At 37.9% G+C, this 15,728-nt stretch overlaps 1 protein-coding gene across 5 annotated transcripts in view; it reads right to left on the bottom strand.

Moving 5' to 3' along the window:
- Positions 1 to 8,652: 8,652 nt before the first annotated feature.
- The window catches only part of LOC149790571 (uncharacterized), an 80,946-nt gene continuing 73,870 nt past the window's right edge, over positions 8,653 to 15,728 (bottom strand). For all 5 annotated transcript variants that reach the window (XM_089972642.1, XM_089972643.1, XM_089972644.1 and 2 more), the window contains one exon: positions 8,653 to 12,049. In XM_089972642.1, coding sequence (XP_089828768.1) covers positions 10,657 to 12,049 — 1,393 coding nt within the window. In that variant the 3' untranslated portion in view covers positions 8,653 to 10,656. The remainder of the gene's footprint in view (positions 12,050 to 15,728) is intronic.

The following is a 15,728-nucleotide window of genomic DNA, read 5'->3' as shown; positions in this document are numbered from 1 at the left end:
GTAGGTGTCAGAGTCACTATACATTTTGCCTTTGCCATACATTCCATGTGTGTGTGTGTGTGTGTGTGTGTGTGTGTGTACGCATGCGTGTGTATGTGATTTTTAATTTTTAACGTAGCTTTAACAATTTGAGTCATATCGCTAAGATGTCTGCAGTGTGGCAGTTTATAGTGATGTCTGGCACTGGATCATTATGCCGCAGACGTCTGGCATCATATCCCACCAAGTCACATTGCCATGACAGGAAGCCGGCCAGTGCTACCACTAACCTATCACTGCTGAGCGCCGTGCGAGGCAGCTGCTAGTACCATTTTCATTTGTCTTTTTGTCGTGGCTCGGTCGGGCTTTGGACCCGTGACTTCCCACATCTTAGGCGGACGTTCAACCCACTTAGACCATCGGAGCGGTCTTATTTTTGTGATGTCAGGGCTAATTGAAGCATCTTATTGGCACAAGTTTGTATTATTGTATAGACAATCCTGTCCACAGAATTTGTATTATTGTATAGACAATCCTGTCCAAAACATTTGTATTACTGTATAGACAATCCTGTCTAAAAAAATGTATTATTGTATGGACAATCCTGTCCAAACAATTATACCAATAGGAGAAAGAAGTTTAATAATGTCCTTTGTTGCAAGAGGTTCAGTTGTTGGAGAAATTAAACCCTTTATCGATTTTGCACTTTTATCCTTAGTTGTAAATTTCGGATGTGTCAATTAACTGCGTCGCAGGTATTCCCAATCGTTTCTTTTCAGCACTTAGTGCGGGTTTTTCTCAGATTTTGCCAAGATGCTGCAAATAACACCAGGTCCACGTAAAGTAATTGTTGATTTCTAGAATGACAGAACACTCTAGCAGCGTAACAGGCCAACTATTCGTCTAAAACAGGGGTCGACAATTTACGAAACGCGTGCTATAAGGTGTCACGTCAAGACATTTCGCGAAGGGCAGCCAGAAATTCGATTTTACCAGGGTTACGCTCGTACTGGTGGCACGCGCTCGTTCATTTCGTAATTAATCTGGAAAAAGGGGCTCACTATGTTAAATAGGTTGCCGATCCCTGGCCTAAAACGTGAACACTTAGTGAGGGAAGGCTCCTTGGTCTAAGAGAACGCCACCCCATTAGTGTATTTTGCTTTTTTGTGCAGTTCACCTCACAACTAAAAAAATGTCTGATGTAACGTGTTTCTTCCACTGTTTCGTATATTTTCTGTTGTAACTATTTCTTCTGGGTAAATAAACAATCTACTAGGCGATATGAAATTAGGCAATTGCTCAAAATGTATGACGTGACCTGGCAATGACTCAAAATGTATGACGTGACCTGGCAATGACTCAAAATGTATGACGCGACCTGGCTATAGTTGAACTTCTGAAAGAGTTGCAACCACAAGATGATATATTCCCATAAGAGTTAACAATTTACGTGTAACAGTTACAATTTTTTCACGTTGTTTTCTACCCCACGTCTACTATAGTGCTCAATGTATATCAACGAAAGTAATGGATATCGCATATGCATCACTGCCTCTAGACTCCGAATATTGTTTATATCCATCTGAAATTATAAATTCATTTACGTCTGTACTTGTCTCCATACATTTATGCTTATTATTGTCGAGTTCGGCTCATATATTAAACCATCCAGCCCGTAGTACAATTCCCTAAGCGATACGCTCACTCGTGCAGAACTAATAGTAGTTAGTACCCTATACAGCAATATCTCACCATGCAGACTCTATAGAGATTTGATTAACGTCACAATCATTCTTCCTTGCGCATTACACGAGTGACAGCAGAGTTACAAAGTAAAGCGATGATATTCCCAAGATATTTAAACTTTAATTCAGAGGCAAAATATGTCCTGATGCTATGCAGGGCATAAGAGGGTGAACATAACGCCCTAGCTAACGTTATAGTAAATTAAAATAATTTCGTAAAATATGACATTTTTGTTACTTTCAAGGTTTATATTTTCAAGTCCTACAAGCTGCTACATATAAAATATATTAATTTTGCCACCAAATGTATATCAGGTCACAATATGGTTATTTCTTTACCCAAATCAACTTAATTTTGCCATGCAGTGCACCACCTCCAGATGTTGGGTTAGCATGATTGAAAATTTGAGCACCGGAATATCTTACCGAACATGCTGATATGCTGTTATTGTTTCCACGTTTACGTCCAGATGAGACAAACGTTGCTGAAGTTCGGATGCACGTTTTATAACTTCAGAAATGTAAATTAGCAAGAGACAACTTGGCCAAAGGCCTAAGAAACGCCATGCGATGAGTTTAAAAGAGGTATGAAAGGAAATTATATAATTAGTCACTTTCCGCAGTCAGAAGATGAAATGGTTGTGCAGGTAGCAATCGAATAAATGATTACGCGCTTTTGTATTTAGCACCTTCCCTGGGGCACATACACAAATAATGACCTTTACTGTGGGAGGCACATTCAGGTGTATCGTATAAGAACAGCGTTTAGTGAAGCTGGAGGACGTTATCGTGCGATGCACCAGATGAAGAGGAAATACAAAGACGTCACATGAAGAGTGCTCAGCAAACTGGACTTTGCGCTTGGTTTCTGTATATACAGAGCACGTTCCAACAATGGGTCATACAATTTACTCATACGTGGGATATAATAATAATTTAATAATCGCCGGCAATAGAGCATCCTTCAGCTATCAGTTCTTTACAGAACATGGTTTTTGAAACCGTACTGCAGAACCATCCCAAGCGCCAAATCATCTTTAGCCAATGAAACAGGAAGTGATACCTTTTAAGCCGGCCCCATTAGAGGTCTCCGCACTACCACACCAACGTCGAGAGACTCATGAAAATACCGAAATGGGCATAGTATTTGCTGATACAGTCATTGGCATTGCAACTATTTGTGTACGAGGTAAACCCGCTAACTCTGGTACTCTGTAAGTGGCTGCGTAAAACAGCCGAACTAACCACAACAAAAGACGAATGCAATGAGGAAAAAAGACGTTTCTTGCCGAGTAGTACCTGACATTCTAAGCAGCCTGGAGACAACTGATCCGACGACACCTTGTAATGCTGCTGACACTAGTGTGGCTAGATCCTTAAGCCAGTGTGCCAGGGTGCTCAGCATTTTCTTTATTCGATCTTTTATGGATCTGGGTATTGTCCCTCTTGTTGACAGATGAGCAAGTATGGTCTTAAGGCCCTAGGCCAAGAGTATTTCGGACTGCTAAGACAGCAGAGCCATTATAGATCATAAAGTAGAACGTAGCGATGCGATATTTATACCCAGTTTGTGATGGAGAGTTTTCGTCTCTCGCCGTGATTAATATCATTGTCTAAAATATCGAGCATGGTTTCCGAGACGGATGCTCTAACCACTAGGCGACCGGAGATATATATCTCTATCTCTGTGTGTGTGTGTGTGTGTGTGTGTGTTATAGTGACCCATTATTATAATTCGATATGAGGAATATAGAGCGAGGCAAGCTGAACTTCGGCAATAACTGATTTTAAGTCGCAAATGTTTGGAAGAATGTGAAACCCAACATCCAAATTTGAAACCTATAAATCCCTGTCTTGAACATTAGAATTAAAGGGAGAATCGTTCTGTGTAGATTTATCAGCACTTAAATCTAAACTAAACGTTTTCCTCGTACAGTTTGAAATTCCTTTATCTAATGTCTTTTTGCATCGGTCTTCGAGAAAGAATTCGTAATCTTGCTGTCGTTTGTGAAGTTTGTTCTTCTTTTTTTTTTTTATCAACACAGTTCCAAGCTCACGGTCACAAGTAAGAACAAAACAGAATGAAGAACATTCATCAACTCTCATATACCTACGTAAACACAGGTAAATAGTCATTGATTGTCACATACAGACGTGACCCAGTTAAATATTCATTAACTCTCACATTCCTGCCTTCGACGCAGGTAAATATTCATTAATTCTCACATACATACGTGGAGACAGGTAAATATTCATTAATTCTCACATACGTACGTGGACGCAGGTAAATATTCATTAATTCTCACATTCCTACGTTGACGCAGGTAAATATTCATTAATTCTCACATACCTACGTGGACCCAGTTATATATTCATTAATTCTCACATACGTACGTGGACTCAGGTAAATACAGTTAATGTTATGAAGACTAAATTATTTTGTAAGTACGCAGTTTTCAGACGAATAATTTTAAGGATGGTGTGGTGTGAGGGTAGGGAGTATGGGAATATTAGATATTTATTACCCTTAGTGGGAAAGTCATCTTCCACGAGGGTGAAGCCCGAATGGAACATGACTTGACAGATGAACTGAACTTCATATCGTATTCAAACAATGGCAATATATTGCTTTTTTATACCGAATATTTTATGATATGCAATGCAGTTTTCTTAAAATGTGTCCCATCCGTCTTCCGGACACTAGCATAAAATTCAGACAATTAGATTTCATACACAGAAAACTATGATATTTTGTACCTAGAGTAAATTGACTCAAAGAAAGAAATCTACCCTTTCAAATTCTCTGTGAATTTGAAGTTAATTAAGTGCTCAAAAACTAAATTTAAATGTTTAATTCTTTAATAATTATGTAGAATTGTATGCCTTCTTAATTCAAAATTTGTATTCCGATGAAGATATTTACATAGAACAATTGCTTCTAAAATACAAGAAACTTTCTTGATTCCACTTTATCTTAAAAATATTTTTCAAATTATTTCACGTTTCTTTCTTTCGTCCTCATCTGTGATGTCATAAAAACAATAGAACTTAAAGCCCAATGCCACTGTTACGTGCAAGGTCGTATATGCCAAATCATCGGAATAATACTGACTCTTGAAAGATCTTGGTCCTAAACATCGTTAGGTTCCATTAAAACCACATAAATGGACGTATCGTCATATTATGAGCCATGTAAATTCTCTCTCGAACTCAGAAACCCTGCCATTTTGCACATGTGTACGAATTAATCCGATGTTGGTCGGCTACATCCGTAGATCAACCGATTTCAGTCGAAAGATGGAACAGAAGATTTGATGACGTCACCTTTGTAAGTGAATGAGGTCAGCACTATGCTATTGTGGATTGTCTTCAGTCTAAGTTCGCCCTTCAAATTATTCCAGAGCCCATCATCAATATTCACCCAAGTCTTATATTTATTTAATGCACACTTCTTTCTTCTCAGATCTGCTTAAAAATGCGATCCTGTCTGTCTTCATTCCCTTTCAATCAGTTTGGGTGGCACGTGCTAATGTAATTGTTATCAGATTAGTCACTAAAGGAAATTGTCCAATGTATCACATCACTACGTTTGGATAAAACTAGGAGTTACGAGCGACTACGTTGACTGAATTAAGGAGTGGCACCTCTTAATTCTAAAGTGAATATTTAAACGTCGTTTAAACCTAACATCTTGATTATTTCAAAGAACAGTTTATGCCAAATAACGTTTATTAAGCAAAACATTTCCTTCCTTCCAAATATTAATTAGATTAGAAGAATGGTGAAATTTGTGATAAACAGCGGCATTGGGGCTTTAAGACAAAATTCACACATTCACAAACTTCGCTACGAGTTATCTCCCCGCAAAACAGATAGCTTTAACTTAAAACTCTCTGCGCACTTATGATTTAAGCCTAAAACTATAGCCCAATTCTGATTTAAACTTGAAACTATTCGCCCGATTCTGATTTAAACTTAAAACAAGTTGTCCAGTTCTGATTTAAGCTTAAAACTCGTTGTCCAGTTCTGGCCAAATTTACTATCATTGAGGTTTATTTTGGATGAGGTGGGGTGGAGTGGTGAGTGGGCGGGGTGCAGAAATGCCTTCGATAATTCATGTAAAATGTTAACTTTCTGTGTCAGTTTATTAATTTGACCTGAGGGTGATACATTTTCAATTTTAAGCAAGGCTTCTTAAAGATGCATACATTTATGCACTGAATCTTTAAGAGAAATAGTATGGAAAATATATCTTTCTTTCCACAACACGTAATTTTTTAAAAAATTTTTTTAAAAAAATCATCCCCACTCTAAATTCTCTATCAGAATTGTTTTTTCATCGACGATGGATGAATTTAATATTTTGTTATATGAAATGGGATATCTTCTTTTACTCCACTTAATCTGTTCAACTAAATGTAGTTAGACACTGATATCAAGGGACTATACTCCAGACGACATAGCCACTTTAACGTCAAGGGGAGGTAAGTTTCTTTTTATCGTGCAGCTGTTAATATGATTACATAAATAAATACTAATATAATCAAAATTAATGATTTATTTGTAAGGAAATATAGAGTTGACCTTTGTCCTCACATCATGTTGGCTAGGAACCTCGAGTAATACAAAAAGAGATTGCTGTATTTTTAGTGCCAACTTTGTACGGTATTTGTTATATAGATTTTCATCGAAAAATAGCTTGGTATATATTTGTGTACGTGTATGTATTTCTTACAGGGAAAAGTATTGGACTTGGAAGCAGAATAGTTTGCTATAAAGATCAAATCAAACACATTACTGGTATTTTTCCAATAATTGCCTAAGGTAAATAGTAAGGAAAGTATGATGCGGATTTGGGGTGGGTAGACTGAGGGTAACGAAGACTAAGACCCACTCCACTCCGTGTCAATGTGCAATGATATCGTCATTCTCCTCCACTCCGTGTCAATGTGCAATGGTATTGTCATTCTCCTCCACTCCGTGTCAATGTGCAATGGTATCGTCGTTCTCCTCCACTCCGTGTCAATGTGCAATGATATCGTCGTTCTCCTCCACTCCGTGTCATTGTGCAATGGTATCGTCATTCTCCTCCACTCCGTGTCAATGTGCAATGGTATCGTCATTCTCCTCCACTCCGTGTCAATGTGCAATGGTATCGTCATTCTCCTCCACTCCGTGTCATTGTGCAATAGTATCGTCATTCTCCTCCACTCCGTGTAATTGTGCAATGGTATCGTCATTCTCCTCCACTCCGTGTAAGTGTGCAATGGTATCGTCATTCTCCTCCACTCCGTGTCAATGTGCAATGGTATCGTCATTCTCCTCCACTCCGTGTCGTTGTGCAATGATATCGTTATTCTCCTCCACTCCGTGTCATTGTGCAATGGTATCGTCATTCTCCTTCACTCCGTGTCAATGTGCAATGGTATCGTCATTCTCCTCCACTCCGTGTAAGTGTGCAATGGTATCGTCATTCTCCTCCACTCCGTGTCATTGTGCAATGATATTGCCATTCTCCTCCACTCCGTGTCGTTGTGCAATGGTATCGTCATTCTCCTCCACTCCGTGTCGTTGTGCAATGATATCGTCATTCTCCTCCACTCCGTGTAAGTGTGCAATGGTATCGTCATTCTCCTCCACTCCGTGTCAATGTGCAATGGTATCGTCATTCTGCTTTATAGAGGGCACTATTTTTTCTTTAACATCACTTTTACACCTGTCTGGTAACATAAACATCAAAAGTTTTCAAGATTTTTTTTTCCAAAGCAAAATACCTATATTACAACAACATGTGCATTAATGGGGTCATTGGGATGCTCCAGCAACTCAGAGATCAGCTGCGTCTTCCATGGTTACAATGTGGCTAAGTGTGTGCCGCCTATGGACCAGATTGCTGGCATTACCTCTTACAGTCTGATGACATAAACACCTAGCGGCATATTCCATCTATACATATGTGTGATCACTTGAGATCATCCTTAGGATCAGAATTATTTTAAAAGTATCTGGCCTTAGAGCATGATCCCAAAGAAGATACAACTAAATCGCACATAAATCCAATCATATTCTATAAATTAAACATGTGGTTTAAACGGTGTCCTGACCAAAGCACGCCGACAAAAGAAAACAGTTTCAAACAGTTATTTAAAGGAGACTCCCCCCCCCCCCCCTTTTATACTGATACAAACGTATGCTTGACAACTGTTAAATACACGTGGAATAACGCAACCGTTAGTCATGTGACCATTTTGAATGTCGTGGCTAATTACAGCTGTTATAAATTACTGGTAACTGTCTAAACTATACGAGGGCGTATTCTGGGTAGTTTTGTATGCAGCAAAATTGCACATTATAATGAACAGGTGACATCATACCGACACATACTCTATCAGCACTTTAGAAACACCTCGAAAGATTATTCAGCGTTGTTTAATAGGAGTTTCGTTAGAGCCAGCCAGAAGATTGCCTGTGTATACTGCTTTGCATAGAACCATTGAAAAACTAAGAAAGAAACCAAGTAATCAGTCGTATTGTAGTAGAGACTGATCTTTATGAAAAATCAATAACGCTATATTTCTCCGATCACACACACACACACACACACACACACACACACATGTATATATAAATGAATTGATAATGGTATTTGTTCTTTAACTCTGTATTTCGGCATACTGCGATAGCAATGAATAAACGATGGTTGATTATATTTGATGCTGCATTTGTTGGTCTTTTCTTTATGATACAAATAAAATGTGCATTACATTTTTGTGATATTTTGTCGGCACGCGTTTTTCCTGTGCACTTTTTGTCGTGGATGCCAGTGAAAAGCGTGATTTTTGTATTTATAAGTGCTGTTTGTTCACATCAATGGAAGGCTCGTTTCACTATAAATCAGTTATTCAGTCTACATAAACGTACAACAAAATTGTCAGTTTTGTAAACGGTTTACTAAGGCAACATTGTTACACTTTATTACATGTCAATACGAAATAGGATATGTGAATATGAAATAAAAATACATGTTATACTCTGTTGCAGGTTCTTTTAAATGCCAGAACAAAGCGAAGTTGACATACTCTACGAGAATGCCTTCCATAGCGGTTAACGTTTAGACTCAGAAAGCAGTATGTATTCAATCAGTTAAAAGTAAGTAATCACCAATTAAACAGAAATGAACACAGGGCCACAGGACGAGTGATGCTGAGCACAGATTTGCGTGCAGAAAATACAAGCGGTTTGGGAGTAAACCCTAATATAATTCATTAGGTCAAATAAGTTTTTAAAGCAATAATTTTTAATGTAATTTCTCCATGCATAACAGCTTTCCAAGGATTGATACGAATTAAATTTCTTTGGAATGATACGTTTAATCGTTATTCAGTATTGCATCTGTTTCAAAAACCCAAAACATCGCCAAATTTGAAAATATTTTTCAAAAAAGATGTTGCGCGTACAAAAGTTCTTCAGGATTTTAGATACAATAACATTCAGCAAAAGTATTATCTTCTACACAATGGTATATTTGATTAATATATTTAAGTTTCTTTCCTCTGATCTATTTAGACAATGCTTATTTGAGTTTGCATATCTCAATTAAATTGTTCTCACAATTTTAAAGTCCTCCAAAGACTTTGTTGGGTTTAATTCTTCATTGGCGGAATGAATCCGCATCTTATTTTATATTAAAAGTGGTTGGTACATGGTCGGCAGTGACTGGTTAAAAGTGGTTGGTACTTGGTCAGCAGTGACTGGTTAAAAGTGGTTGGTAAGTGGTATGCAGTGACTGGTTAAAAGTGGTTGGTATTTGGCATGCAGTGACTGGTTAAAAGTACTTGATACATGGTCTGCAGTGACTGGTTAAAAGTGGTTGGTACGTGGTATCCAGTGACTGATTAAAAGTGGTTGGTACATGGTCTGCAGTGACTGGTTAAAAGTGGTTGGTAGATGGACTGCAGTGACTGGCTAAAAGTGATTGATACGTGGTGTGCAGTGATTTATCAATCGGCTTGCAAGTTACCTGTAAGCTGTTATTTAGTTATAACCAAGTTATGATTCAGCTGAAGCATACCAGTATGCACGGAAGAGAAAGGTGGATTGAAAAACGAGCTTCACGAAGATATTGAAAGTTAAGTTGTATGGAATAAATAGTGTATACCATCATTAGTAATCAGGGCTGTAAGTATAAAATGTAATCAAACGTGTAATAACATTGTTACTATATATTCAAATCGAATCTATAATACGGAAGATTAAATTGCGATGAAGTTTTTATTGAGGCAACAGTAAATATCTTTGTACGTCATTGTATCGTGTATTAGGATCATGTTTGTCAAAGAACATGACTCTTCAAAAGACAAATTAATGTCATATGTAATAATATGTTATAATGAAAGACATGGTTTCTAATGCATAAATACTCATGTAGAATGGATTACTGTCAGACCTATACAGCATGCATCAGCTAATTCTTGTATATATATATATATATATATATATATATATATATATATATATATATATATATATATATATATATATATATATATATAAGAATTATACATATTTAAAGAATTATATTCATTACTTTCGCTGGATGACCATAACGTTTTCCTGAAGAAGTGATTCAGGTCAATCTAAAATATGCTAAATGATTCCTTTTTTTGGGGGGTGGGGGGGGATAAAAAATAATACACTATAATATAATAACTATCATAATGTTTCCTGTTGTTAGTGAGGGTATGTACATCTCACTATCTGACTTCGATTCCGCACTTTTATTTCAGGGGACAAAAGACCCAATCAAGCGACCCTCTCAAATGCTGTATCACCAGAAATTCAGTAGTGATTTATATAAGTGTAGGGCATGAAAATAAACGTTAAGGTGACTTCGTATGCTGTGATGTACTTGAACATTGCTTTTAGTATAACACTACACGTGGGATGCTGCAGCTTCCGTAAGACTTTCAGTTCTTTTATTCAATTCCTTCACATCTTGGAGTAAATTAGTAAGTTCGCGCTGGCGAATCTCTTTCTTTTTGAACGCTTTTAACAGCGATCCCTTACTAGGCTCAGGGCTAGGTGGTCCTCTCTTAAGATCGTCGGATGTTTGCACGGCATTAAACACAATAGCCGGCATGGATACTACAATCTGCTTCCTACCCTTCTCCTCGAATACGTAGGAACCTCTTTCAATCTCAGGTGTGTGCTCAGATCTCTTTCTGCCATTTGTATTGGACTTTTTGTCCCGCCCAACTTTACTCTCAAACCGATAAGACGCTGGTGACACTAACTCATTATTTTCGTCCAGATGGTTATGGGAATGCGACTCCACTTTGTTACCCGACACAAACATAGGACAGGATTCGTTACAAGTAGAGACTGGATAGGGATTTATAGAACCTGAACAATCTGTAATTCGTGGCAATGCTCTATGATCGTAATGCCTCATGTCTGGTGGAAGTGAGTGACGCCCCATTCGGTCGTCGCTCTGCATGCTGCTGGTGGTTGGAAGAGATGGAAGTGACATAAACGTTGAGTCATCCTCTGTTTGGGCCGGCGACGGCGCGGGGATGTAATAAACGTAGTAATAATCTGAAGGCATCCGATCATTGACATTTTTGTCGAGTTGAAATGACTGTGGAGCCAAGATCATGTCCTCTAAATCTTGCCTATTTGTCCGTTGTGGATGCCTTATCGACTTTCTCAGACTATTTCTATCTTCAATATGAAAGCCATTTCCAACATGAGAATAATTATTTTTCGAAGCATGCGAATTTATCTTGGATTGGGTATTTTCTACTACAATATCTTTATGCGTTGATGAGTTTCTATTGATAGACGGTATGCTGGCATTGTGATTCACCAATCTTTCTAGATTTATACGAACGCTTTCATTTACTGACTTTCGCAACTGTTGTGGTGTTGGTTGCTCTTTTGTCTCACCCCTGTCCTTTTCATGTTCTATTGGTTCTAAAAGTTGTTTTCCTTCTAGGGGCATTATCAATGGTGGCGTTCTTTTAGGACGCATACGCTGGAACCGTTCAAACGTTGTAATAAGTGATTTCCTTTTTTGAGTCTCAGCGTGGAGAGAGTGTCGACCTTTTGGTTTGGGTCGGCTAAAAATATATTCCCGCCCATAACTGCGCATGTGCAGTCTCTCCAGTGCATTTGCCAAATTAACATGTTCTTGGCTGACCAGCTCTTCACGAAGCTTGGACAAGCGCTGTAGATATTCTGCGTGATGCGTGAAGTTATCCCGGTCATTGTCAAACCACGGCATACTTTTTGCTCTACGTGGATCAACTCCAGCTCGTTCCATAAGCCTGGAAAAATGAAGAAGAAAAAATTCATCGAAGCAATTTTATATAAGTATGTTAAGAGAGAAATTCAATCTGACGTTGTTCAAGAAACACGATTTTTTAGTCTATTGTGTAATATTTGGTTCCGAAATACTGAAAAAATTGGATCCCCATGTGTGCGTATAATGCCCCTGCATATTAAAGGCTTCCGTACCACAACAAAATTGTAATGCGTTATACAACCGTATTTCTGAACATACCGCACCATGGTGTACAGTAGTTATATAAGGGACCAAGAATTTAACTTTATGGGTAAGGTGTTGTTAGCGTTTAAAATAAAACTTAGGCGCTCAATTGGCTCTGGAAAAAAATATTCTTGCAAATAGTATTGCAAAATAAACACCCTATTTATATCCATGATATTACTTAAAAAATAAAATATTTTGAGATATAAAAAAAATATTGTCACGGCTTGAAGAAAAATCGCGCCCCCTCCCAAGTAAATGGTTAGTACCTCATAGTTGGTTAATATGTTATGTTATGTTATGTTTTTGTGTAAATTGTTATTTAAAACTAAAATGGGATGATTCACCTTATGCAGTAACTGTAGGAGATATTGTACTGACATTAGCCAGTGTGCTCATAAAAAAAAGTGTTGACACGGAAGTCTATAATTTATTAGCTACTGTTTTGATATTAGAGGCAGGGAAACCTTGAGTGGGATGCCAACATCCAATTAAGATATTTTTCAGAGAGGGCCAATGATTATATAACAAACACACCGATTTATTAAATATTCAAGAAGAGAAGAACTGCTCTAAGAAAAATCGTCGGATGATTCTTGGGCCTATAAAGGAATACATTTATTAAAGATATTAGCTTACGGTTGTAAATAACTGAACAATATAATTATTTTTTCCTCATTTTGTTTAATGCGAAATATTTCCAAAAGTTAGATGGCCCGAATATCCTTCTCAATGTCAAATTCGCTCGACATGTTTGTGTACGTGATACGTGTCAAACATGTGATCAAAGGTTCATAAATATAAATATTTTTTGTAATATTTAAAATGAATTTGTGACAAACGTAACTAACTCATATATTGTTGTTGTTGTAGGGTTTAACGCCATTTTTCAGCACGCGATAGGCTATACATGGCGGCCAGTATTAATGTTGGAGGAAGAACCCGGGAAAACCCCGGAAAGAACCACCGACCCACGAGAAGCTACTGGCAAACTTTCTCACATACCCACATTAGCCGAATCCGAGGCTCGAACCCACGCAGACAGAGGTGAGATGGCAGTGATCCGTAACGGAGAGCGCTTTAGACCACTCGGCCACTCGGGGCCCCAACTCATATATATATAAGTTCTCGAATTATTTTGGCATGAAAAATGAATGCGTTTGTAATACTCGGGAATTTCCGTACATTATACACTGACGGAAACGATAGAAGGATCGGTATACAGGTACTATCGAACACATCTATTTTCTGATGATACCACTTTCCAGTCAAGATATCTCTTATTCCCAACCTTGAGGTTACGAACTAGACACCATCAGCATTCACAATACGAACTAGACACCATCAGCATTCACAATACGAACATGACACCATCAAAGTATGAGTTAGAAACCATAAGCAAAGTATGAACTTGACACCATCATCATTCACAATATGAACTAGACACCACCAAAGTATGAGTTAGAAACCATAAGCAAAGTATGAACTTGACACCATCATCATTCACAATATGAACTAGACACCACCAAAGTATGAGTTAGAAACCATAAGCAAAGTATGAACTTGACTCCATCATCATTCACAATATGAACTAGACACCACCAAAGTATGAGTTAGAAACCATAAGCAAAGTACGAACTTGACACCATCATCATTCACAATATGAACCAGACACCACCAAAGTATGAGTTAGAAACCATAAGCAAAGTATAAACTAGACACCATCATCATTCATAACATGAACAAAAGTTCAAGGCAGTATTTTCAAACCAAGCGTTTGACAACACATCAACACATTTCAGGCTATATCGTATAGAGACATGGTAAATTGTCCGGTCAAAAACGAACCACTGTAACCCATTCGGACTGATCAGACGCTGGAAGCGAACAAGTACCTTTTTGATCACGAGTCCAGCGCCTTAACCTCTGAGACAATCGGTTCCGCTCGCATATCAAGTTCAATTGATCACATATAAATAGGCAAACGTATCCCTGCATTTTACAGATAAACAGAACAAGACTGTATTTGATACACATGAGAGGGTTATTAGTTATCCTGACAAATATAAAAAGCAAAAAGTTTATATTGTACAGAGAGAGAGAGAGAGAGAGAGAGAGAGAGAGAGAGAGAGAGAGAGAGAGAGAGATGTATTGGGTAGACATAATTATGCACATATTACTCACAGAAAGAATATCATACAAACGTACATGGACACAGACATATGTAATTGTATACATTCATTTAAGCTTTCTCATTAAGTTTTCTAATTCAAGATTCTTGATTCTCCTTTTTCACAATTAACTGCGCAAGCTATATGACTTGGTTCTAACATGTTCTGTACTCTTCAGGCACCGTACATTCTTGACTGGCAGATGTATCCAGGCTATGCATGCAGTACATGTAAAATTGTCCGGATCGAAGGCCCGCTGCGGGAGACCAATAACATCATATTTACTCCAACTAGCAAGTATTCCACAGCTCTTGTCGCTTTTATAAATCTCAGTCCTATTTTTCGCTCAGCTAATGTGTCCTACACAATGGCGTCTAAATCAGATTAATTTGAAATTTGATGCCAAATTTCAGGTATTAAAATATGTCTTTATTTAGTAGCTAAGGCATATCCAACTGCATGTATTTATTACATAAAAAAACAGGCAGAAATCCTATTATATAGGCATAGAATCTAATTTAGTTTATAGGAGAATATTTTGTAGAGATATTTGGAATTTATTTCTAAATTCGCGAATTTATCCAAACGAAAGTATTCAGTTTAAAGAAACTCGTGTAGGCAAGACGGATACAGTATGTATGTATGTATGTATGTATGTGTATGTATGTATGTATGTAGGTTGTTGTTGCTGTTTTTGTGGTGTTTAACGCAATTTTTCAGCACACGATAGGCTATACATGGCGGCCAGTATTAATGGTGGAGGAAGAACTCGGGAAAACCCCGGATAGAACCACCGACCCACGAGAAGCTACTGACTGGCAAGCTTTCTCACATACCAACATTGGCCGAATCCAAGACTCGACCCCACGCAGACAGAGGTGAGATAGCAGTGATCCGTAACGGAGAGCGCTTTAGACCACTCGGTCACTCGGGGCCCCTTGTATGTATGTAGGTAGGTAGGTAGGTAGGTAGGTAGGTGGGTAGGTAGGTAGGTAGGTAGGTGTTCAAACACTGAATGAAGGAGAACATATAAAGTGGTACAATATCTGCTAGCACTCTACAATACTCTAAAGGTAAACTATCTGGTAGTATTCTATAACACTCTTGAGGTACAATATCTAATAACAATCTATAACACACTAGAGGTTCAATATCTGATAATGCTCTATAACACAATTGAGATACAATATTTGTAGTAACCTATAACACAGTGGAGATAAAATATTTTGATAACACCCTGTAACACAATGGAAATACAATGTCTGATAACACCCCAAAACACACTAG

The sequence above is a fragment of the Sinohyriopsis cumingii genome, chromosome 10, assembly GCF_028554795.1.
Source record: "Sinohyriopsis cumingii isolate HCF-2022 chromosome 10, ASM2855479v2, whole genome shotgun sequence".
NCBI classification, from domain to species: domain Eukaryota; kingdom Metazoa; phylum Mollusca; class Bivalvia; order Unionida; family Unionidae; genus Sinohyriopsis; species Sinohyriopsis cumingii.
Note: the sequence above shows the minus strand (reverse complement) of the source record. Positions and strands in the feature narration are given on the sequence as shown.